General features: G+C 32.8%; 1 protein-coding gene across 5 annotated transcripts in view; it reads right to left on the bottom strand.

Moving 5' to 3' along the window:
- Positions 1 to 24,451, bottom strand: part of NEDD4 (NEDD4 E3 ubiquitin protein ligase) — a 151,969-nt gene that overhangs the window by 6,831 nt on the left and 120,687 nt on the right. For 3 of the 5 annotated variants that reach the window (XM_056809834.1, XM_007479693.3, XM_007479694.3), the window contains 14 exons: positions 24,084 to 24,287; positions 20,753 to 20,830; positions 20,468 to 20,522; positions 20,321 to 20,379; positions 19,219 to 19,284; positions 11,723 to 11,952; positions 11,131 to 11,252; positions 10,974 to 11,044; positions 5,746 to 5,841; positions 5,373 to 5,446; positions 3,673 to 3,733; positions 2,271 to 2,330; positions 2,079 to 2,186; positions 981 to 1,077 (listed from right to left, as the gene is read on the bottom strand). In XM_056809834.1, the coding sequence (XP_056665812.1) occupies positions 981 to 1,077; positions 2,079 to 2,186; positions 2,271 to 2,330; positions 3,673 to 3,733; positions 5,373 to 5,446; positions 5,746 to 5,841; positions 10,974 to 11,044; positions 11,131 to 11,252; positions 11,723 to 11,952; positions 19,219 to 19,284; positions 20,321 to 20,379; positions 20,468 to 20,522; positions 20,753 to 20,830; positions 24,084 to 24,287 (1,381 nt within the window). The remainder of the gene's footprint in view (positions 1 to 980; positions 1,078 to 2,078; positions 2,187 to 2,270; positions 2,331 to 3,672; positions 3,734 to 5,372; positions 5,447 to 5,745; positions 5,842 to 10,973; positions 11,045 to 11,130; positions 11,253 to 11,722; positions 11,953 to 19,218; positions 19,285 to 20,320; positions 20,380 to 20,467; positions 20,523 to 20,752; positions 20,831 to 24,083; positions 24,288 to 24,451) is intronic. The other 2 variants (XM_007479695.3, XM_007479698.3) reach the window with 1 other exon arrangement.

Below are 24,451 nucleotides of genomic sequence, written 5' to 3'. Positions count from 1 at the left end.
GACAAGACGAGAATCCTGATTATCTAAGTAAGATACAGAAGCTTACAACTCTGGGACAGAAACAATCAGTGTTGTCATCCAAACACAAAGAAAGGCCTTCTCCTCTTCTCAGGAGGCACAGTGTTTCTACATCTGATAGGACTATTTCCTAGCATTTACTATACTGGGCAATTGAAAGAGGCTTCACAAGTGATGGACTCCCTTAGCATAAAGGGTAAAAACTCTCTCATTCTAACAATTAGGAGAAATCTGTTCAGATAATCTGTTAATATAAACCAAATGTCACAATTGTACTTCTTCCAAGAAGCAGAACAAGCAATGTAAGCATCTCTACAGATAGAATGTATCCAAGTGATTTTTTTTTCTTTTCTCTCACAGAAACAAATTTTCCAATTTTATGATATAAATCAGAGGTCAGCAAACTATGCTCCTCTTTTCATATAGACCAAAAGCTAGGAACAGATTTTATATTTTTAAGGGAAGTTAAAAATCAGGAAGCCTCTCAGCAGTACAAAATCAGAGAGCTAGTCTTAGTCTGTAGTTTGCAAATACTTGAAAATAATGAATGAGAAAATAGGTTTTGACCTGCAAAATTTCACGTTATACTCCTCTTTGCATTTATATATCTATTTTGAACTTCCTAGGATACCTGTAAACTTTTTCTATAAAATTCTGGTATGTCTTTTTTGCATGAGAATGTATAATGAGAATTTAAAGAATAGTAAATCATTTGTGGAATTTCAGTGTTTTCATGATTTTTTCCCCTTTTCAATACTAAAATATATACACAGATATTTTATTTTAGAAGATAAGTATGTACATTTAATGTTACAAACTTGAAAGTTAATTTAAGTAGTGAAAAAGTCCCAAACATTTTATTTTTTATCTTTTTTAAAATTCCAATATATTTCAAACAACTCTTTTTCTTGATGTCATTCAGTTTATGAATTTTGTTCATTTGATAAATGGAAAGCTCTTACCATATAGTTCAGCAAATCCATTCATAGGTACACGGGATGTGCCAGTAACAAACTGAAGCAATCTTATTCTTTTCTCTGAATCCATCATTAAAACAGCCTGAAGATTAAAAAAAAAAAAACCCTTTATGTTATGAACCCTGTTGAAAAAAAATCTCAAGATTTTGAAGCATATTGTTACTAAATTAATGTTATGTCAATTTTCCATGTGCATGTATAGATTTTTTGTTTATTTGCAGTATTATGCCAGTTAGGGATTGGCTTTTTGGATTTCTTTTTCTTTTTTTCTTAAATAGTTGTCTTCAAGATATTCAATGATATAGTAACCCCTAGGAATTGGCTGATAGTGTAATAAGGCTAAAAATATCTTCTTATATTGATTTGTCTTCTATGTTCTTTCTCATAGTTTTCATGAATACAATACATACTTCGGTTCCTTGTTAAAAGAATGAACCAAATGATGCAGGAGAAAGAATATCAAAGTATGAATCAGGTGGCTTAGTTCTAGTCTCAGCTTGGTTGCTTAAGAGCTAGTCCACTCTTGAGCCTCAATTTCTCTCTCTGCAAACTGGTTATGATAATATCTGTCTTGCCCTTTTGGGCTGGCTTAAGGGATGATGTACATGAATGTGTTTTGAAAACTATAGATTTATGTATGAATAATTTATGTATTGTTATTAGTATTTTACTAATAAAGCATTTAAGTAAATAAAAAGTAAAACAATTTACTAGTAAAACATTTAAGTAAACAATTGGCCTTTTACCCTGTTTTATCCTATTTCAAAAATTCTTCTTTATTTATAAATTTGTGTGAATAAGTCTTAATTATCTGAAAGGGTTTTCTCCCCAATAATACCCATTTTGGTTCCAGGCCACAGAGAGTAATTAGGGCTGAGCTAGGGAGAAAGAATTAAGGGCTTAAAGGTTGAGGGTCAGAATATTCCTTTCTGTATCCCAAAATAAAAAAATATAAATTATGCTGGTTTGGACATTATTCTGTTCCTATTAGTACTTCTCATTTTCTATGAAATTAATTCTAACTGATTCCCATCATAGCTGATATTCCAGAGTATTCTGCAAAAAATCAGAACTTTCACTTGCCTTCCAGAACCACTGGATAACTTGATGATTTACACTGTAGCCATTTTTGTATTTTGTGTGTTCCCTCCAGTCATTCACATCTATATCTCCTAGTCCACACATAAGTAACTACATAAAAAAAATAACTGTAAATCAAGAGTAAAATTATATGTGTCAAATTTCTGCTTAAAATGAAAAGATAACATGTTTTACCTCTAGTTCATTTTCATCAAAAATCTTGATGAGATTTTGTGGTATAAGTTCAAAAAAACCCTTACAAACAGAAAACATTTAAAATTTACGTTAGACAAATAAGAGATAGAGGCAGTTACAAAAATCTTTTTTCACAAGCTGAATTAACAAGTGAAGGGAAGTTGTCAATTGGGAAAAAAGACTACTTAAAACAATTTTGAAAAGAATTTGATGATGTAGGACAGGTATAAATGACAAAAATATATAAGAACAAAAATCATTGCAAAACATTTAACTGTTAAAAGAATATGAACAAATCATTCTCAAGAGAATTGCAAACTAATAATTATCACATAATAATCCAAATCACTAAAAATAAGAGGAAATGCAAACCAAAAATAACTGAAGTTTCACCTCATGCCACACAAAACAAAAGGGAGGAATTCTTCTACATTGAAGGATTTGTGGAGAGTCCACAAATGTAATGCTAATTGAAACTGTGAATTAAAATAACCAGTCTGGAAAGTAATTTGGAATCATGGAAATTAAAGTACTAAAGGATTCATACCCTCTGACTCAGATATTTCACTGCTAGGCATAAATTCTAAGGAGATCACTAACAAAAAGAAAGATTCCATTTATGCCAAAATATTTATAACAGCTTTTTTAGAGGTAGCAAGGAACTGGAAATAAAGTATATGCTCATCATTTGGGGAATCATTAAACAAATTGTGGCACACGAGTGTAATGGAATATTACTATATTGTAAGAAATGACAAACATGAAGAACAGAGAGAAGTATGGAAATATTTATATAAATGAATGCAAAATAGAGTAAGCAGAACCAGGAAAACAGTATGCACAATGACCACAACAATGAAAAACTATCACAACACAATGCTGAACTTTTGAAATTATAATGAAGAAGACTGGCCCCCAGAGAAAAAATATGAGAATATATCTCCATTTACTCCTTTGCGGACATGGGAAACTTACATACAATGTCAGGTTTTTTAAATATATTGATTTAAAAATTTCTTTCCTTTTTGTAAAAAATTTTTATTGTGAGTGAAAGCTTTCTGGGAGGAAGCAGGGGGAAAGAAATCTAGATAATCTAAAACCAAAAGATATAAATAAAAATCAATAGCTACTGTTAAAAATAAAATTCAATGTCACCTTGCATTTAGGAAGTAACGAGAATATAACAAATGGTTAACATATGGACATTAACTTTAACTATTATCCCATTGTTCTCTGCCAAATGATAGCATATTTCCCCCTAATAAAATGCTTTCACATATAAAAAAATTATAAAAATTAAGACATTTACTTGTCTTTTGTGGACATGATCAGCACCAACAATACTAAAAACTTAAAATGTATTTTGAAATTTTTGGAAACCAGGTGAAAGTAAAATGAATACCTCTTTAAAAGCAGACATTTGCTTCTGGATTCGGTTTACAAATCGCCATTGTATGACAAGACTAAACAAAAATATAAATGTTAATATTTTATAATGAACAACAAAAAAATTAAGTCAATTAAATAAATGTAGTAAAGAACTGTAAGTACATATATATAGCAAGAAAAGATGTCTAATTATTTCAGTAGGCCATGAACTTATAAGTAATACAGTGTTATTTTTATAAGTTACACTATATTGGGAAGTATGTTAAGAAAATGTAGCATAAAAAAAAGGAAATAATCTTTTTGTTAGAATCATGAAATCTTTTAAGAGCTGAGAATCGCCTTAAAAGTCATTTAGTCCAACACCCTGCCCCACATTAGAATCCTCTCCATAGAGGCCAAGCCTCTGTTGAACATCTAGGTCAAGTCCACTGTGGTACATCTGGTAACTCACTGTTTCACAAGGCCGCTAATCTGTATCCCTCTAGAAGTGTATTCCGTTGAAAATGCATTAGTAAGTGGCTACTATGCAGAGAGAGGACCCTGTCCAATGTATCAGGGATACAAAATATTAGTCTCTATCATCAAGAAACTTGCATTCTACAGGGCAATATAAATAAACATGGAAAGTTTGAGGCAGCAGAAAGCACTGAAAACTAAAGGAATTGGGGAGAGCTTCCTAGAGGAGGTTGTGCCTGAGCGAAGACTTGAAGGTTCTTGAGCCTAAGGTTTTAAGGTTCTGAGAATTATTACAAGGTTATCAACCAGATATATCCCATGTGAAAAAAAGGATTAGATAAGAAGTGGGATAGTAGAATGGTTCAATCAGATGGGAGAAAACTTTTTTTTTATAATGAACATGTTAATATTTTGGGGGCAGCCAGGTGCTGCAGAGGACACAGTGCCAGGAAGCCAGGAAGACTCATCTTCTTAAGTCCAAATCTGGTTTAGACACTACCTTTTTGATCCTGGGCAAGTCACTTAACTCTGTTTGCCTCATTTTCCTCATCTGTCAAAAGAGCTGGAGAAGGAAATGGCAAATCTATGTATCCAATATCTTTGCCAAGAAAGCGCCAAAAAAAAAAGACTAAACAACAAAGACATGAAGTTTTTCAACTGCTCACAACTAGTTTAATCAACTATCCACAGCAACTGGGGCATTCTTATCCTGAAGATTCTATAGACAGAATGGTTTAGACCAAGGTTCTGGTGAAGCTCCTGGATTCTTTCTCACAATAAAACTTTTAAATGCACTAAACAAAATATATTTATTAGATTGCAAAGGAAAGAAATTATATTGGTACATAGTTGTCAAAATATTAAAAGTTATAAATTTATAGATGCCCTAAAATCAATGTCTACAGTTGGAATCAGAGGGATGGATCAGATGACCTTTTGGGTTCCTTTGAGGTACCTCTATTATTCTCAAACTTCTCAAGAGATGTTGATGGAGAAGAAAGTTATTAGTTCTGATCATAAAAAGGAGAAATGGGAAAACCCAAAGAAGAATTAATTACAAAGTAAGTAGAAGCTGTCCATTGGAAAAGTTCATTGAAACTTTAAAATAATTTCTCATTACAATAAAGCACTGATGCATAAAAAGACATAGAAATGGTTATTCCCTGTTATAAGACAGGGAAGCAGGAATAGAGGTTTCATTTTTCTAGTTTGGGTATCTTAAAAAGAGGATGTAATCTATAATAGTAAAATACTTACTGAATGTATTCTTTTTTGTTTTTATTGGTGACAACTATTTCAGATCCACCATTTTTTAATTCATGTTGATAAGTCTAAAAATGAACATAGTATATCTAAATATATTAGTTGCTGTGAGAAAAGATCATAAAATGTGCATTTTAAGCTATACTAAAGTTTCTTAAATTAATTTTTTAAAGTCAAAGCTAAAGAAACTTAAGATGTTAGGTTAAAAGAACTTAGGTCACAAAATATTTTACCCTAATAATGGGTTATTTTCAAGTAAAGGAAAAGGAGATTCTACAGAATACAGAGATGCATAGCATGTATATCTTTTGCCATCTACATATTTATTTATAATTCATATTGTTTCTTTAATTAATATTTTACAAACCTGTCCAAAGAGTTCTTCATCAACACTAAATCTCAGGTCCAATTCTGCTGGATCATTCTCAAGAATCCATTTGAGTGAATTATAATATTCACTGTCCTTAAAGATAAATGATTGCATATATTAAAGGTTGTATATTTTTAAAAGACTTACCTTAAGTAATATTGCACAAGACTATCAGAATCCACATGTAAATTTATAGATTTATATCTATACTCACATATTCTTATATATCTGGGTGACAGGATGCTATAGAGCAGTAAAAGATGAGAAGTCATATCTTTCTGTTCTTTGAACTTAAATGGTCAATGATATACAAAGTCTAATAGTAGATATTTATGCAAGATAATGATGACTAGAACTTAAGGCATTTTATTAAATAAGTCATCCAGAGTTAAATCCATGGTGCCAGTGATAATAAGGGCTTTCAGAAGTAGCAATATAGGATTAGGAACCTCATTAGTCAGTTATTGCAATCAATGGCACTGCATATATGTTACTAATTCTTAAAAAATTCCCATACATATTAGCTATTGTAAAATTCAAGTTGCTTTAGAGCTTAATGATTTCTCACTTGTCCCAAATGAAATGTCCCAACTAAAATATGATTTCATTTTTGCCTCACAAATCACTACCTTTGGTGAATTATTTTCACTTACACATAATGTGAAAGTAACAAAAAATGTACTTAATTTACTAAAAAGGTCTTCAATCATTCTCTCATCTACCAAATTAATACACAGATCTAATCCATGATATTCCCTTGCTCAAAAACATTTAGTGGTTACTTACTGTTTTTAGGACAAAATACAAACCCTTAACTTAGCAATTAAAGTCCTCTACAACTATTTAGGACAAATAGTATTACATCTGTATAAGTCTGCTTTGTGAAGCTTTCTCAAATGACAGATACTGACAAAATTCACGTTTCTGTGGATCTTAACAATTAATAATTCCAGCCCAAAAGATATGCCAGTTGGTATATGATTCTAGTTCTCCCAGCAGTTTATATAAAGAAGTGAGTTCTTTCCCCCAAAGCTTGGATCTTTGAGTTTATCAAACCCTAAGTTACTATGGACATTAACTGTTATCTTTTGATTACTTAATCTATTCCATTGATCCATCACTCTGTTTCTTAGCCAGTACCAGATTATTTTAATGACTAACACTTTATAGTATAGTTTGCGATACGGAACAAACAGGCCTTCTTCATTCTTTTTTTTTTCATTAATTCCCTTGAAATTCTTGGCCTTTTGTTTTTCCAGATGAACTTAGTTGTTATTTTTTTCTGGTTGTATGACATAATTTTTGAGTAAATCTATTTAGGAAAGATTGTCGTTTTCACTACATTGGTTCAGCCTATTGATAAGCAATTAGAGTTTTTCTAATTGTTTAGGTTGTGTGAAGTGTTTTATAATTGTGTTCATATAGTTGCTGGATTTGTATGGTAGTCATACTTCCAGGTATTTTATATTGTCTGGAGTAATTTTAACTGCAATTTCCTTTTTTATTTCTTGCTACTAAATTTTGTTGGTGGTAAATAGAAATGCTGATGAGTTATGTGGGTTTATTTTGTATTCTGTAACTTTGCTGAAGTTAATAATTATTTCTGTTAGTTTTTTGGTTGAGTCTCTATGTATAAACAGCATATCATCTACAAAGAAAGATAACTGTTTCTTCATTGACTATTCTAATTCCTTCAGTTTCTTTTTCTGCTCTTATTGCAATAGTGAACATTTCTAGTACAATATTAAATAATCATGGTGATAATGGGCAACCTTGCTTTACACCTGATCTTACTGGGAAAAGTTCTGGTTTATTACCATTAAAGAGAATACTTACTGATGGTTTTAGATATATGCCATTGATGATTTTAAGGAAGGTTCCATTTATTTCAAATGTTTTTATGGGGAATCAGTGTTGCATTTTGACAAATACTTTTTCTGCCTCTATTGAAATAATCATTTGGTTTCTGTTGGCTTTTTTATTGAAATGGTCAATTAGGCTAATGGTATTCCTCACATTAAACCATTTCTACATTCTTGGTAAAAAACACCCACCTGGTCGAAGTGAATGATTCTTATGATATAATGTAATCTTCATACTAGTATTTTATTTAATATTTTTGTATCAATGTTCATTGTCCATTAGGAAGATTGGTCTATAGTTATTTTTCTGTGTTTTAGCTCTTCCTGATCTAGGTTTCAACCTTATCAAAAACCCTTAAGTTTTCACCTTACTTTTTTATACTTCTCTTGAGTATGGTGTTTGCTTAGCAAATTTTCTTTTCAACTCTTTTTTTTTTTGGTCATAAAAGTCTGAAATTCCTCTATTTCATTTAATGACAATTTTTGCCTTTGGAGGATTATGTTAAGTTTTGCTGGATATATAATTCTTGGTTTTAACCCTATGTCCTTTGCCTTTCAGAATATATTCCATGTCTTCCTATCCTTTAATATAGAAGCTGCTAGGTTCTCTCTAATACTGACTGTGGCTTCATGATATTTGAATTGTTTCCTTCTGGCTGCCTGTAGTACTTTTTCCTTGACCTGGGAATTCTGTAATTTGGCAATAACAGTCTAGGGGTCTAGGTTTTATTTTAGGGTCTCTTTCATAAGGTGATTGATGAAGTCTCTCAATTTCAATTTTCTCCTCTTGTTCAAGGCTATCATGGCAGTTTTCCTGAGGATTTCTTATAATATGCTTTACATGCTCTTTTTTGATCATGGCTTTCAAGGTAAAATTTAAGCTAGTAAAATATATAAGGTATAATGATTCTTATTTTAGAACCTTTAATTTTTTCATTTTTTGATTTTATCTTATTGATTTCTTATGATTTTGTTAGCTTCTTATTTGTACAATCCTAATTTTAGAAAGTTATTTTCTTCCTTGAGTTTTTGTGTTTCCTTTTTCATTTGACAAATCCTACTCTTTAAAGAGTTGTTTTCTTCAATTTTATTTGTCTCAATTTCAATTTGCTTCATTCTATTCCTTGGGGAACGGCTTTCTTTCTTCAATGTATTTTTGTGCCTCCATTTCCTTTGGGCATAATTTAGTTTTTAGAGAGTTGATTTCTTCAGTTAACTTCTCCTCAGCTCTTGAGATTTTTAGTCAATTCTCTTACTATTTTGTTTTTTAATTTATTTTCAAGTTCTTCCAGGAGTTCTTTTAGGGCCTTGCTGGAGGCCATCATACCCTCCCTGGTTGACAAGGTCAGAGTCTGGGGAAATGGGGTCTGCAAGGCAGCCCCCAGAGAATGAGACCCCCAATGATCCCCTTCTGTGACTTCTCTCTCTCCAACTTTCCTAACTAATGGACTTGTTATGATTATTATTCCCTCCCCAATACAGGAGAAATAATATGAGAGAAAATACTTATAGGATCAATAAACATATATTCTACCTTAATCCCCCCAGACTATTACCCTAAAAGATCACATTCACAGAATTAAAACCTAGCAATCACTACCTATTGCCCCCCTCCTTTCCTTATCCACAGAAGTTACATTCACTCCCATTACAAGCCAGGCAAGCCAAGAACATCAATCACCTTCAAGACACACTCCACTAAATTCTCTTTATGCACAGAAACCAGGCAACATTGCCAGGTGATTTAAAAGAACACAAGAAAAATAGAATTTGTAAATTGAGGAAAATCCCAAATCTGGTCTGTCATTAAATTTCCCTCTAACCTTGTACCTAGCTACAAAATGTTTTGTTACGCATCTCCTAAGTAATTGTGACTGATTGTGAAAGATGGCCAAAAGTAACAATGATTCTCCTAGGCCAGGGAGAGCTAATCTCCAGATCACCCTGTTTATGTCATTCATCTATAGCAACAAGTTTCATTGACTCCCTCCTTAGGCTACACCTCTCATTGTTAAATTCCATGGAAAAATATATGTAGAAAATTGATTATGTGCCAAAGAAGTATGTACTTGAAACCCTATATAATAAACAAACCCCCATGCTATGGCAGAACCCTGGGGGACACCTATGCATGTGGGCCTGAACACACAGTGCTTCTCATCTCCATTACTTGAAGGGATCGTCACATCTAGACAGAGCGAGCCCTCATCCTTGGGGAGACTGCTGGAAGGCTCCCAAAGGGGCCTGCCATTCTTTCAAACTTTCCTTTGAGGCTTCACTTGCTTCCTTTTTGACACTGTTGCCCTCTTCTAAGTTCATATTTTGGTCTTTCCTGTCACTAAAGTAACTTTCTAAGGTCAGGGGTTTTTGTTTTGTTTTATTTTTGTCTTTTGCTCATTTTTCCAATTGTTCTTTCCCCCATTACATTATCTTTCTATTGAGGTTTTTCTCTGTTCCTGGGGTACAGGGAATTCCACTCCAAGTACTCTTGTGGAGTACTCTTCTTTGATACTTTGGGTAGGACCAGCTGCCTTTGTTTTCCATACTAAGTCTGTTGAGGGGGTAGCTCTGTTGACTTGACCTGGGGAGGCTTATAACTATTTTGTCCAGCTAAATTCATCATCCCTTCTTATCAGTTCCCCTGTTATCTCACAGGCTGGACTGGTTCCCACTCTGTTGTTTCTCTGCCCTTGCCAAGTTGCTTAGGTTGGGCAAGTTCCCCTGCTATGGGCTCTGCTGCCACAAAGGAGTGACTACATTCCTGCAGTTACTAGTCCCCCTCTGGATCCTTTGTAGCCTTAGGGCTCTGCCACCAGGAAAGAATTTGTAGGTTTCCTGTCTTCTTTGTCTTCTATATAGTGGAGAGTGGCTTGGATAAGACTAATTCCCATTCTTCAATTTCATTGCCTCTGGCAGAATCATAGCATAATAGGTTGCTCCAAGTCCTACTAGGTCTTAAGTGGCTGTGCTGCCTGGGCTACTCTCTTCTTCCTTCTTCCCTGAGTGAGATGTGTTTCTCTAGTTTTCCTTTGTTTTAAGGTAATTTATTTTCTTTTTGGACCAGAGCAACCTTTACTCTGCCATCTTAGCTCCCAGCATCTCAAATATACAGTAAGTTCTTAATAGAAGCTTGTTGATCTGAATTCAAGAACCAAAACCTAATTTTCCAACTTGAAGATACATACCACTGATAATAAGAAATCTGTTAAAAGATATGTATTTGGAACTTTAAGGTCCAGTAATTCCAAATCTCTTAAAAAAAAAGACCCTCACATCTTTCATAATGTTCCACTTCAAATTAATAATTATTCTGAAACTGCTCCTAAATTACAAATGACAAAAAAATAATTAAAATAGACTTACCACTGATTCCATATCATGAAGTGTTATTGGCTTATGCAACATCATTTTGTAAAATGGACGAATGAAAAAACCTTTCAAATAAGAGATTTAAAATAATTACTAAAATGGAAAGAATAACACATTTTCTCAATATTTGGGCATTATAAATTATACTAACCATCTAAAAGTTTGCCATGATAAACTGCCATTCCAGCTACCCGACCTATAAACTTGAAGTAGGAAAGGTGATCTTCATTACACAATCCAGAATTTGGATTTATCTGTAAGGTATAGTTATCCCTGTAAAGAAAATAATGATTAAATATAAGCCTATTAAAAAAAAAGTTAAGATTCAATGACAAATAATGCTAAAATTTTTTTGGGGGGGTTGCAAGTTTTTTTGTGTGTGTTTTTATTGCATGTTTCTTCTTTCCTGGCCTGCCATAACACATTCTTTCCTTGGATCAAAAAAAATATAAGATTTTCATGTAGAATGAGACCACCAGCATCCCTACTTAACAAATGATGGCCACGTGTTTTTAATAGTAAATATAATAAAATTTTCAATTTCCAGTAAATTGAAGTTTCAATTTTAGTCAAGAGATTCTAACACCTGTTCTTTAAAAGACAGTCATAACTGGATACTATGTAAAGTATTTTTCAGTAAAAAAAAAATTCCTTTCTGAGAGCATTATTAATCTCAGGATTTTTTTTCTCTAAGGTCATCTAATCATGATTTTTGCCCTAGGCATTTGCTCTTTGGCACTTACGTAGCAGAATATTCAAATAACCCATAATAAGGATTAAACATTTCTTTTGATATTAGGAAGAACCATTCTCTGGCTACTCCTCCATAATCTAATCCTTTTTCACCATCAAACTCAATCCATAGTCTAGCTTTGAGGAAGTCTGATTTCTTCACAGTTGTAATTCTTCTGTAAGAATCTTCAAGAACTGTATTGCGCTGAAGTTTCATTTCAAATCGATTTGGAATGTCATTCTAAAAATTCAGAAAAGAGAGCAATTTTAGCTTAAACTAAATAAATACAAAAATAAAATAGCTGTCTCTGGCACTTTACAATAATTTGGAGTTTTCTTCTACTCTGTGCACAAGACCTACTGCTAATGAAAAGTTATCCAAGCAGGAAGACAATATAAGGAATAATATCCCCCAAATTCATAAAAAATTATAGATTGCTATTCTTTAAATATGATTAAGCTACTGATGGTCATAACCATATAGAATATATGCTCAGGAATGTGGTGAAAAAGATAAATAGGAAATGAATAGTCCTTTAAATATTATGCACAGGAAAGGTGTACTTGTATATATTTTTTGGCATTCTATTATGACTCCTTGTTTCTGATGCTGCTTTTTAAATACTTGGTTAAGTGATGCCCTTAACCCAAAATGAATTAATCACTGCTAATTGCATGCAACCCTGGTCTGTCTGTTGTTTTCCAGTGGTCCATTAAGAGAATCAGAAAATTTTAGAATTGGGAGAGGTCTTACATCATCTAATCTAACCACTAAAAAACATTACAAAAAATTATTCAGTATCTTCTTGGGGATTTTATTTGGGGAATTTAGTCTCTTGCCAGAAAGATCATTTCTGGACATCTTTAATTATTAGTATACTCTTCTTTGCACTAAATCAAAATAGGCCTATCCATATGACTTTGTTAAACAGAGATCTAGAAGTTCGTAAAATCCTATTCTTCCAGGACTATTATAGATAGTCTTTCATAGCCTCTAAATTTTCTCTTCCTAAAGGTAACTATACCCAGTTTTTCACCCAATATTTAAATTGCATAGTTTTATCTTCTCACCAGTCTGTTTTTTTCTGGATATGCTACAACTTATGCAACAAATTAGCATTATCAAAAATACAAAATAGGAAATAAACCTGTATACAAGAGCAAATGAGAGGATAAAAGTGATTGAAAGAATCAATAAGAAGACACAGCAAAATAATCTTCAAGAAAAGAAAACCCAAAAGGTAGGCTGAGACCATCTGGGGAATTGAGGTGAGAGAGGAGTGGAGCTAGCAGGAGGCTATAGCAGGGAGTGAAGAGCAAGCCAAGAGCAAGCCACCCCACCTACCCACAATCCCCACCCCACATCTGCTGTCACAAGTTCCAGACTTAAGCCCTAGCTAAGTTAGACCCTGAGATTCTGCCAGGCAACGTGTCCAAGTCAATTCACATCCTGGAGATTTCAAACTTGTGGAGAAGTCCGGAATCCTAGCACAGGGCAATGTGAACTGAAGGGGGCTGATTTGTGTGGGCCCAGAAAATCTTACACCTAAGCCTGAGGAAAGTCTTTAAACTATCAGCATCTCAAGGGTCAATTAAATCAGCAGGGGGAAGGAGCTCTCAGAGCTCTTAGCCCTTAGGCCATCTGGTAAACTAGTAACAACCCAGAAAATAAGTCAAAAATAGCATCAAGGAAGGACCGACATTTAAGAGGGTATCCCAACTTCTCATAAAACAGAGCATACCTATAATTAGATAGGAAAAATGAGCAAACAAAAAAAATCACCTAACTCTAAATAATTTTTATGGAGACAAAGAGCAAGGTGCAGACACAGAAGGGGACAATGAAAGCAAAGGAAACACACACAGAGTCCAAAAGAAAAATATGGATTGGACACAGAGTCTGGAAGTGCTCAAAAAAGATTTCAAAACCCAATTAAGAGGGGCAGAGGGAAAGTGGGGAAGAGAAATAAAAGGGATGTAAGAATAAAGGAAAGAAATACAAGGAGAAAGGAAAATGATGCAAGAAGAAAGGAAAGTAATGCAAGAAAATGATACAAGAAGAAATGGGCCAATTGAAAAAGGAGAACCAAAAACAATAGAGGAAAACCAGATCTTAAAAATCAGAACTGACCATCTAGAAACTAATGATTTCATGAGAAATAAAGACACAATAAAGCAGAATCAAAGGAATGAAAAAAAAGAGGAAAACATGAAATATCTTATTAAAAAAACAACTGACCTAGAAAATAAGTCAAGGAGAGACAATTTGAGAATTTTGGAATACTTAAAAGCCATGATGAAGAAAAAAGCTTTGGACATCATATTACAAGAAATCATCAAAGATAACTGCCCAGAGATCCTTGAACAAGCAAATAAAATTGAATTTGAGAGAATTCACAGATTGCCTCCAGAAAGAAATCCTCAATTGACAACTTCAGGAATGTAATAGCTAAATTCAAGAGCCACCAAGCCAAGGAAAAGGCTGCAAGAGGCCAGAAAGAAACCATTCAAATACCACGGAGCTACAATCAGGGTCTCTCAGAACCTAACAGCTTCTACATTAAAGGATCATAAGGCATGGAATATGATATTCAGGAAGGCAAAAGATTTGGGTTTACAACCCAGAGTCACCTATCCAGAAAAATAGTATATTCTTTCAGGGGGGAAAATTGTCATTTAATAAGATAGAACATTTCCAAGCATTCCTGAGGGATAAGCCAGACCTAAACAAAAAATTTGAAGTCCAAACATAATACACAAAAGAAGCCCAAAAAGGTAAATAAGAAAGAGAAAATTTAAGGGACTCATTAAGTTCAAAATGTTTATATGTCTATATGGAAAGAGGTTTTCTATAATTCTCAAAAATTACTCAGTAGTAGAGAAGATAGAAGAAATTTACTCAGAAAAAGGGTGGAAAAAGTAAGCTGATTATGATGATATGGTATATATGATGATATATGATGATATGGTATATATGTAAATGTGATGATGTGGAATGATATGTATATATGTTTTATATATGTATATATATACATATGAATGACATGTAAAAATCAATCAAAGACTGAAAGGGTTGCACTGAGAGAAAAGGGCAGGGAGAGATAGAATGGGGGTAAATTATATGACATAAAGAGGCATGAAAAATCAATACAGAGAGTGGAGGATAAGGGTGGTAATGGGCAATGCTTAAACTTTACTCTCGTTGTAACTGGCTCAGATTGAGAAAAACAAGTATATTCTGTGGGGTATAGAATTCTATCACCATAGTGTAAGAGATAGAATGCCATATTCAGAATCAGGAAAATCTTCTTCCATATTCCACTTCTAACATTTAAAGGTATGTTACCATAGACACAAATTCTCTGAACTTCAACTTCCTTATCTGGGAATGAGAAACAACAATAACTGTAGTACTGTACTTCTCATATAGAGTTGCAGTGAGGCAAAAATTGCAATAATATAAATCACTTTGTGAACTTCAAAAAAACTATACTTCCTGCTGTCAGTTATGTTTGTCTGTTGAGAGGTAGTATAGTGTAATGGAGAGAGAGCTGATTTGTTTGTTTTTTCTTTTATGTTTTCTTTTTATGTTTTTTCCAGATCACATGTAGATATAATTTTAATAATCACTTTGTGACACTGTGATCCAGGTTTTCTCCCTCCCTTACATTCTTTCTTCCTCCTCAAGATGGCAGGCAATAAGATACAGGCTGTACATGTGCTACATGCAATTACACGTTTGTCATGTTGTGAAAGAAGATACATATCAATTGTACTAGAGAAAAATTCAGGGAGTAAATAAAGTGAATAATGATATGCTTCAATTTACATTCAGAATCTGTCAGTTCCTTCTTTGCTGGTAGATAGCTTTTTTCAAAACGAGTTCCTTGAAGTTGTTTTGGATCTTTGCATTGCTGATAATAGTTAAGTCATTCATAGTGTAAAAGTTTCTCCAGGTTCTGTTTATTTCACTTTGCATCATTTCATAGAAGTCTTTCTGGTTTCTTTTGTGATCATTTTGTTCATAATTTCTTATGGCACAATATTATTCCATTACAATCATATGCCAGAGCTTGTTCAGTCATTCCCCAACTAATGGACATCCCTTCAGGTTCCAGTTCTTTGCCACTACAAAAGGAGCTGCTAGAAATATTTTTGTCCAGGTAGGTCCTTTCCCTCAATCTTTGATCTCTTTAGGATACAAAGTTAGTAGTGGTATTGCTGGGTCAAAGGACATGCACAGTTTTATGGTCCTCAGAGAGCTGGTCTTGGAACCAAAAAGTCCCAGGTTCCAGTTCTACCTCACAAACTAGGTGACAGAAGGCAAATTACTTAACTTCTCAGAGCTAATGCTTAGACTGTTTAGACACTGTTTTAAACTATAAAATACAGAAAAGGGGCCAATCTGCATTGATGGAGGGATAGTTTTCTCATCTGGAAATTCTCTGCGTCAGTGAAATCTCCAATCAAGTCTCTCTCTTTTTTAAACCCTTACCTCATGTCTCTCTTCTTATCCTTTATTAGAACTACCTTATTTGCTCAAGAAATGCTCTTCCCACTATTGGGTCAGGTGTTCTTCTCCTGAGTACCTCTTTGCCAAAGTCTGTTGACATTGTATCAGGTTTGGATTTCTTCTTATCTACCTTTCTTGACAAGGTTCCTCTTACTTCTAGCTTACTTTACTTTATTTTTCTGAGTTATGAACCTTGATGTGGTAGAAGGAGGCATGAACCAACAGACAGTAAGTCCTGGATCCAACTCTTACTAGCTATATTTTGAACAAATCACCTAAACCTTTTTGTGACAGTTTCAGTTTCCTCATCTGTAACTGGGGATAATATCTGTACTAGCTACCTCACAGTGCTATTATAAAGAAAGTATTTTATAAAATATAAAGTGCTACATACATGTGATTATAATTTTATTAGTCCAGTTTTCTCTGCTCTTTTCTGAATTTTTCTCTCTTTGTTATCACAAAACTTCAGAGAGAATTCTCTATAGTTTTATAAATATTTAAATTAAAATTTTACACAAATATATTTGAAGGCTTCCTAGTAATATTTCATTTCTTTTTTACATTTTTTAAACAAGGTTTTTCTTTCTCCCTCTAGTTGAGAAAGTAAAAAAATAAAACCTCAGTTACAAAGATGTATAGTCAAGCAAAATAACTTCATACGCTGCCTAAAATATTTTAAATATGAATATGCCCTCTGTAACTTTCTAAGAGATCTCAATGATATATATGAAATCAAAATAATGCTATCTCATGAAAAGGTGAATATTAGGCTTCTGGCAATATCAAATTTATAATATAAATAAGAAAGTAATGATATAGAGGAAAGGCAGATATTTCCCCCCATCATTTCTGAAAAGATAGTTACTATCCAAGAAATGGTAATGAAAACTGTATTTAAGTATTGTGAACACTAGGTGGCACAGTGTGGATGCATGTGATAGGCGTTTATCTTTTACAATTTTGAAATGCTTACTCATAAAATGTTAAAAAGCTGGAAGAAATCTTTAAGTTCATCTACCCTAAGCACCTCATTATGTGGATGGGGAAACAGAGAGAACTGATGGATTCAAGATAGTGAAAGAGACATTACTTTTTGGATGTGGCTAATGTGGAAATTTGTTTTTTAGGCAGGAATATTTATTATGAGAATTTTGTTTTTCTTTCACTTTTTTTAAGGGGTGGCAGAAGAGATGAGAAGGGAAAGAAAAAAACTGAGGCTGGAACAAATTAAACAAATATGGTCACCTTTAAATTATTTGAATCTGGCCAGGGTCATATTCTTCTTTATGTTATTATGAACACTTCATTAGTTTTCACATCATTCTCTAATAAGGACTTCTTGACGTGACTGATGCAGTTTGTTTATTAAGAATTCCAAAATTATAGCTTAACAATACACAAAAATTACAAAAGTTCTATTGAGTCAGATAAAACCTCTTTAAGTTCCCAAATTATGATTCAAATAATTAATCTATTCTAATTAGAGGTAGAATAGCAAAAATATCTACAAAGAATGACAAATTGTGGAGTAGGAATAGTTTTTATTTTAATTTTTAGCTTTCTAAGCAGAGGTCCTTCTCTGGCCTCATATCCTTCTTATTTCAATTTGTTCTCCCCAGCAATGCCTAACGTTCCAGCCTTATTCTCCTTCGCTTTTTCAATTCAGAACTTAAACATACATAAAAAGAACATTTTCATATAAACAAAAGACAGAAAGAATTTTAGATACAACCAGAAATTTTCATTTTATATTTCTTGATTTTCTTGAAAAGTACATAATAAATTCCACATTATTTTCAAAACTGTCCTGCTTATTTTATTTGTGTGTTTCCTTCTAAACTTCCTTCTTCCATGCATTTTAAATAATGTTTCAATGGTTCTTTTTTTTTGGCATCATTATTGCTAACTTTCCTTTTTCCCTTTCCATCACTCGCCCAATTAAAAACCAAGAGGAATGGGGAAAATCCATTGTGACAAATAAACATAGTCAAGCAAAATGAAACCATATAGTTGCCACGTCCAAAATTTTATGTCTCTTTCTGCCTACTGATTTCTCTTTTGAAAGGGGGTTAAACATGTTTCCTGTGAAAATAGATCTAGTCATTGAACTGATCAGAATTAAGTCTTTTTGAAGATTTTCTTTAAATTGTTATCTTTGTACAAATTGGTGCCCTGGTTCTATCTGCTTTACTCTGGATCATTTCATACTTGCAAATTTCCTTTGAAATTGTCTATTTCTTAAGACACAATAATATTTCATTAAATTCACATGCCACAATTTTTTCAGCTACTCCCCAAATAATGGATACCCACTAATATTCTAATTCATTTCCTTTTTCCTTTTAACACTTTCTTCAGGATGTAGCAGATGGTTTTGTTTTCAACTGTATACTTCCCTATATTATCACCCTTAATATGCTTTTTGAGTTTGATTGATTTTTGCCCCTAAACTGTGAAGATTTTCAAACCTCATTTGTCTCATTCAGAAAAGAATGAAGTTCTTCTTATGCCCGTTCATCTTACCCTTTCCCTCTGTTTTTATATTCTTTAAAAATTTTTGCAATGTTTTAACTTTGTTTAATATATATATATATACATATATGTATATATATATATATTCATTTCAATTACTATGATTCAATCCAGTGTTTCTCAAAGGAGAGAATTTATGTAGCATTGTAGAATGTTGGGTCAGGATAACTGTTTGGATTCCCTTGGGCTGGGACTTGAATATGAGAGAGCAGAGGAGACAATTCCTGATTCCTTTATTTTCCTGGATTACCAACCTCCCCTATGGAACCATTACTACTGGTGATTCAGAACGAAAAAGGAACCAAAATGTTAACCAACAAATGGGAACACTCAAAAAAATAAAGCTACCATCTCACTATTTCCCACTCACTATTCCTTTTTTTACCTTTCTTTTTTTTCTTAAAAAATTTCCAGTACTGTTAGTTCTTAGAACAATCATAGTAACAATATGTCACCAACCTGCTTCTTCATTTTCTTTCTGAAGAATTCATATTTTCGTTTGTAATCTCTAGAATATGGGACAGCCTTTTGTGGAAAAATTTTGTAAGTTAAAATAAGTTTCATAATGTTCTGTTATGAAATAACTTAAAATTTTACTTTCCTCCTATATTTTCTGTACATGAATTCTATGCATTACATGTAGAAATTAAATTTTAAGAAAACCAAATGTAAAACACTAGTTGTAGAAACTAGTATTTCTCTGCTAAAGCTACAATGGTTCCAGTAATTCTTATTAGATTATAAATTTAATTGTGTAAAATTCTAACATGCTAGTTCTAAGGACTTTCTTCCATGGGGTAGAAAGACAGAAATGAACATTCCATTTTAAACAGACTTTCAAAAATATTTTTCTAATGACAGAAAACAAATTTCTATGAATGGAAAAACATTTCAAAATTTACTTCTTTTGAGCTGAAAATTGCCTTTCTTAAGTATGATTTGAAAGAAATGAATATTAAACTGCCACCTTAAATTCTAATTGTACCTAGTTGTGAGCAGTTAAAAATCATAAAAACTACAACTGGAAAAGTAACCATTTCTAATTAATTAATGTCTTATAATCAGTTTGATTATATGATGAATAAGATAGAAATAGTGATAAAACTAAACAGATGACAATCCAATAATCATGATATATTTTAATTTACATTTCAATATGGGTGTATTTAATGTGAGAATTCACAATATTCCAACCAAAATAAACAAGACATGACTCAGGAGGAGCTAGGAAGTTGCCTACCTCCCCCATCTTAGCCTCTGCTGAACTCCTTGTTGCTGAATATTTCCACTTAGACTAATGCATTAGTCTGAGCTGAGCTGTTCTTTCTTAGCATCTGTTTGCTTCATACCTTCCCTTGGCTGTTAGGGTAGGGTAGGGATAATACAAGCATATTGGTTTAAAAGGCCTTGCCTGATAGCCAGGACTAAAAAGGTAGAAGAGGCAATCTCAATTTTATTTTTTCTTCCAATGCCTACTAAGCTGTGAGCATATAATTTATGGAACAAAGGACTCAGAGCTGATTTTATTTACAAAAGAATAGCTGTATAAAGAGATACTTACTGGTTTGGTTGTTGCTATATTTTGCAATCGAGGGTCTTCCCACTGTGTTCTTTTTATATCTGAGGGGGAAAATGTAGTCTTTTTCTTTCTCATGCATAAAATTAAATAAAACAAAAATGTAATAACTGAAGATCATAATGCACATACTATGATTTATATAGAAGATTCTTCCATCTGTGTGAATTCTCTCTTCCCATCCTGGCTATAAAAAAGAAAGGATTTCAATATTATTTGGGGGAGGTTTTAGCTACTTAGATAAGAAAACTTCAATTGTTCCACAGTTGATATGGCATATTACATTTTGTGGATGAGTCAGGATTTAGAAGCAGATTTTTAAAACATCAAAAAAACCCTAGTTGTTAAATTGTCATACATCAAAATCAAAATGTTTTAGGTAGCCAAATTATATCTGCAAGAGTTTCAGAAACTTACAGGTAAAGGCTCTAGTTCAGTAGATTCAAGGGATGCCTTTCTTCTTAGATGAGTTGGAATTTTCAATCTTGGATATTCCTTTTTTGGTATAGCAATAAACAGAACAAAACCAAAATCACATTTAAGTATAATGGAAATGATGCCTAATTTTACCACGCTGAAGAACATTTCCAATTCTCTTCTTTAAATAAAAAGTTCATTCATATAATTTTATATAATTTGAAGGCTAGGAATTCTCTTTACACAGTTTACCTCTCTGGCCAGGTTTACATTATCAAAAGAAGTGCTGGGGAACAATTTTTTTTTCAGAGTGAAATCAGCATTAATTCACTTCTTTACAGGAATGTTATAGAAGATTTAAGTTACTTTTCAGGAATTAGGTGTGTTTTTTTTGCTACACAGGATTTTCTTCTATATATTTAATGTATGGGTAGGGAAGAATAGTAAAGTTTAAGAATAGGACTGAAATTAACTTTTCAAGGTCTCTAAAATATGAATAAGCAGTAGAAAAAGCACTGTGTTTGTTGTTAAAAATCTTAGGTTTGAGTTCTGCACTAGATATTCATTAGCTATGTGGCTATAAGCAAGTCTCAGCAGGTCGATGGAGAATGTTTATGAAATGCAATTGGGCAGACTAACTCTAGAACTTGTCCATCAGTATATATAACTCACAGACATTGCAAACGAACAGCAATGGTCCCAGAATGATGAAAAAAAAAAAAAGCAAAACAGACTGGCCTACCGTTAGGAAACTGCAAATCTTTTTTAATGACCCCAGACTACTCTCTGAAACAAAGGAACATTAATGCCAATGCTCTATCAGTGTTGCTGTATGGCTATAAGTCATGGAACCGTATAATTTACAAAAACAAACAAACAAATATCACTCTGAGGGCGAAGTAGAGGCACACACAAGGTGAGTGTGAGTTGTACCACATAACAAATAAGGAACTCTAAATTCATCTGGATGCATTTCAACTTTTAAAGTTGATTTTCTTTGGTAGGTTTCTTCTATAAAAAACATCAGGGGGCAGCTGGGTGGCTCAGTGGATTGAGAGTCAGGCCTAGATGGGAGGTCCTGGGTTCAAATCTGACCTCAGACACTTCCCAGCTGTGTGACCCTGGGCAAGTCACTTGACCCCCATTGTCTAGCCCTTACCACTCTTCTGCCTTGGAGCCAATACATAGTATTGACTCCAAGATGGAAGGTAAGGGTTTAAAAATATATCAAATAGACTTTCTTCCTGAATTTTCCATAGGAAAATTGATTCTCATAATAGGTAAATAAGATGACATTTTCAGAAGAATTCTCGTAAAGTGTAACTTCTTTTAAAAAAAGGTTAAATAGCAATTATCACTCTAGCATGTTGATAATTTCTATATGACAATGTGTCATAGAATAGTAAGTCTAAGTTCGCACATAGAATTAAGGCTTGGAAGGTATTTAAAGGTCATGCCCAAATCCTTATCTTTTAGATGAGGAAAATGAATCATGGAAGGTCAGTTGGAGTGTCCACATTCAGAACTAGGATTGAAATCCAGATCTTCTGACTCTCTCTTAGTCATCCCATGATGCTTTTTTCCCTAACAGTACATGTATTATTATTTTTATTTTAAAATGATGAAACTATGGCTCTGCTAGGGTAAATAACTTATAGCATGGTTATAATATGGAGCCAGAATGCAACCCCAGATCTTCTTCTGATTCCAGTGTTTTGTCCACTATGTGAGTGCCTTGATATATTAGCATTATCAAGTTTATCCAGTGTTAAATAGAATCATTTTAATCAAAAAAGAACTTAAAGAAGCCAGCAATTTGACCTCTTTACTTGAATTATTTATATAAACTTATTTTACATGAAATATGTTAAATCATATTTTAATTCTGCCTAATGTATGCCATCATGTATGAAGCCACAAATATCCTGGAGATGACATTATAATGTTGCACTAAAAATAACTCCTGTTGAAGATTTCCTTCCATTATTGGAGGACCAGGTTGGTGAAACAAATGAAGGACTATTAATTTTTTTAAAGTCTTCTTTTTATCTCCTGCTTCTGTGCCTTATATAGAGCATAGCTCCCCAGAGCTGCTCTCCCTTTGAGCTTTTGCCACCTCTCTCAAAAGTCTTTTCCAAGTGATTCATTTTTGTAAGTAAATGATCTTATAAAACTAAACTCTAAAACATATACCCAAATAAACAATTGATAAATCATATGCTTCCATCTGCATTCTTACTCCAACAGTTCTTTCTCTGGAGGTGGATAACATTCTTTTTTATAAGTACCTTAGAATTGTTCTGAATCATTGTATTGCTGTTAGTAGTACAGTCTATCACATTTGATCACTCCACAAGATTACTGTTATTGTGTTCAGTGTTTTCCTGGTTTTGCTTATTTCACTACACATCAGTTCATGTAGATCTTTCTACAACAGTCTTTTCAATCATCATCTGAAGGACCCTAACACCTGCAACAAGTCTGTATGTATTTTGTGTATATCCTACATTTACTCATTTGTGAACATGTTGTGTCTCTCCAGAAAAATAAGCTTCTTGAGAATGGGTACTGCCTTGCTTTTGTATTTTAATCCACAGTGCTTTAATCACTTAATTAATGCTTGTTACTTACAAAATTCTTGTTGATTTATTCCATAGACTTGAAAGGATGAAACAAGTTATAATTTTCTTAGGAGGCTTTTAAGATAGTCCATAACTGGCTAGAAATGTAGCATAAGGATGATTAAAGGGAAATCTAAGCTTTATGTAATATTTTAAAAGTAATACCTTTTAAATAAAATGGGAAAAAAGATTTAAATGATGTTTAAAAACTTCTATTTTTTGTAGTCTTTGGTGTTATAATATTTATAAGAGGGAAAAGAAATAATACTGGCATTCCTTTCCCCTCATTATTTAAATATGATAGAATGCTTTTTGAATAACATGTTAAAGATCATGCTGATTTTTTTTTCTTTTGTAAAGCCTACTTTTGGGGGACAATAACCTTTGTCTCAAATTTTTCAGACTAATGTTTTATTGCTTTTCTTTGGAACAAAGTTTCCACTAAAATTATTTATTTTTCTCTTTTTGACTAAGCTTAACTAGTGAGTAAAAGAACAATTATTAATTTTTAAATAATCAGTATTAAGTGCCTTAAATATAAATAATATTATAAAATTGAATTATTGTTAAATGATTATAGCATACAATACAACATGAACTGGTTTAATAATATAAGTGTTTTTTCATTATTGTTAATTTAAAATCTCTCCAACACCTAGTATATAAGATGCAATTGTTTAGTAAAGGATTATTAAATGAATCAAATTTACCCAGGTGGTAGTTTTGGTATTGTGGTCAATGAAGAAAGGTCTCCTATTTGGTGCATGTCGAATTTCCCAACCTTTAGGAAGAAATCTCTGCTCAAATTCAGATTGTTGATTCAAGAAGGGTTGTGATGAATCACTTGTAGTTATGTGTTGTTGAGCTGATGTAGAACTTTGGTGCGATGATAACTGAATGTTCTCTATGGGTGCCTATAATGTATTAAATTGGGGGAAACACCCCAAAAGATTTTGTAAGTTACTCACAATGCTGTAGGACAACAGTGGGTTTACTAAGTAGAAAACAAACTAAGTATTTACAAATTGAATTTATATATACCCAAGAATTGTTTTCAAAGATATGATTATCTGATATT

The sequence above is a fragment of the Monodelphis domestica genome, chromosome 1 (genome assembly GCF_027887165.1).
Source record: "Monodelphis domestica isolate mMonDom1 chromosome 1, mMonDom1.pri, whole genome shotgun sequence".
Lineage (NCBI taxonomy): Eukaryota > Metazoa > Chordata > Mammalia > Didelphimorphia > Didelphidae > Monodelphis > Monodelphis domestica.
This window is presented reverse-complemented; position numbering and strand designations above follow the sequence as displayed.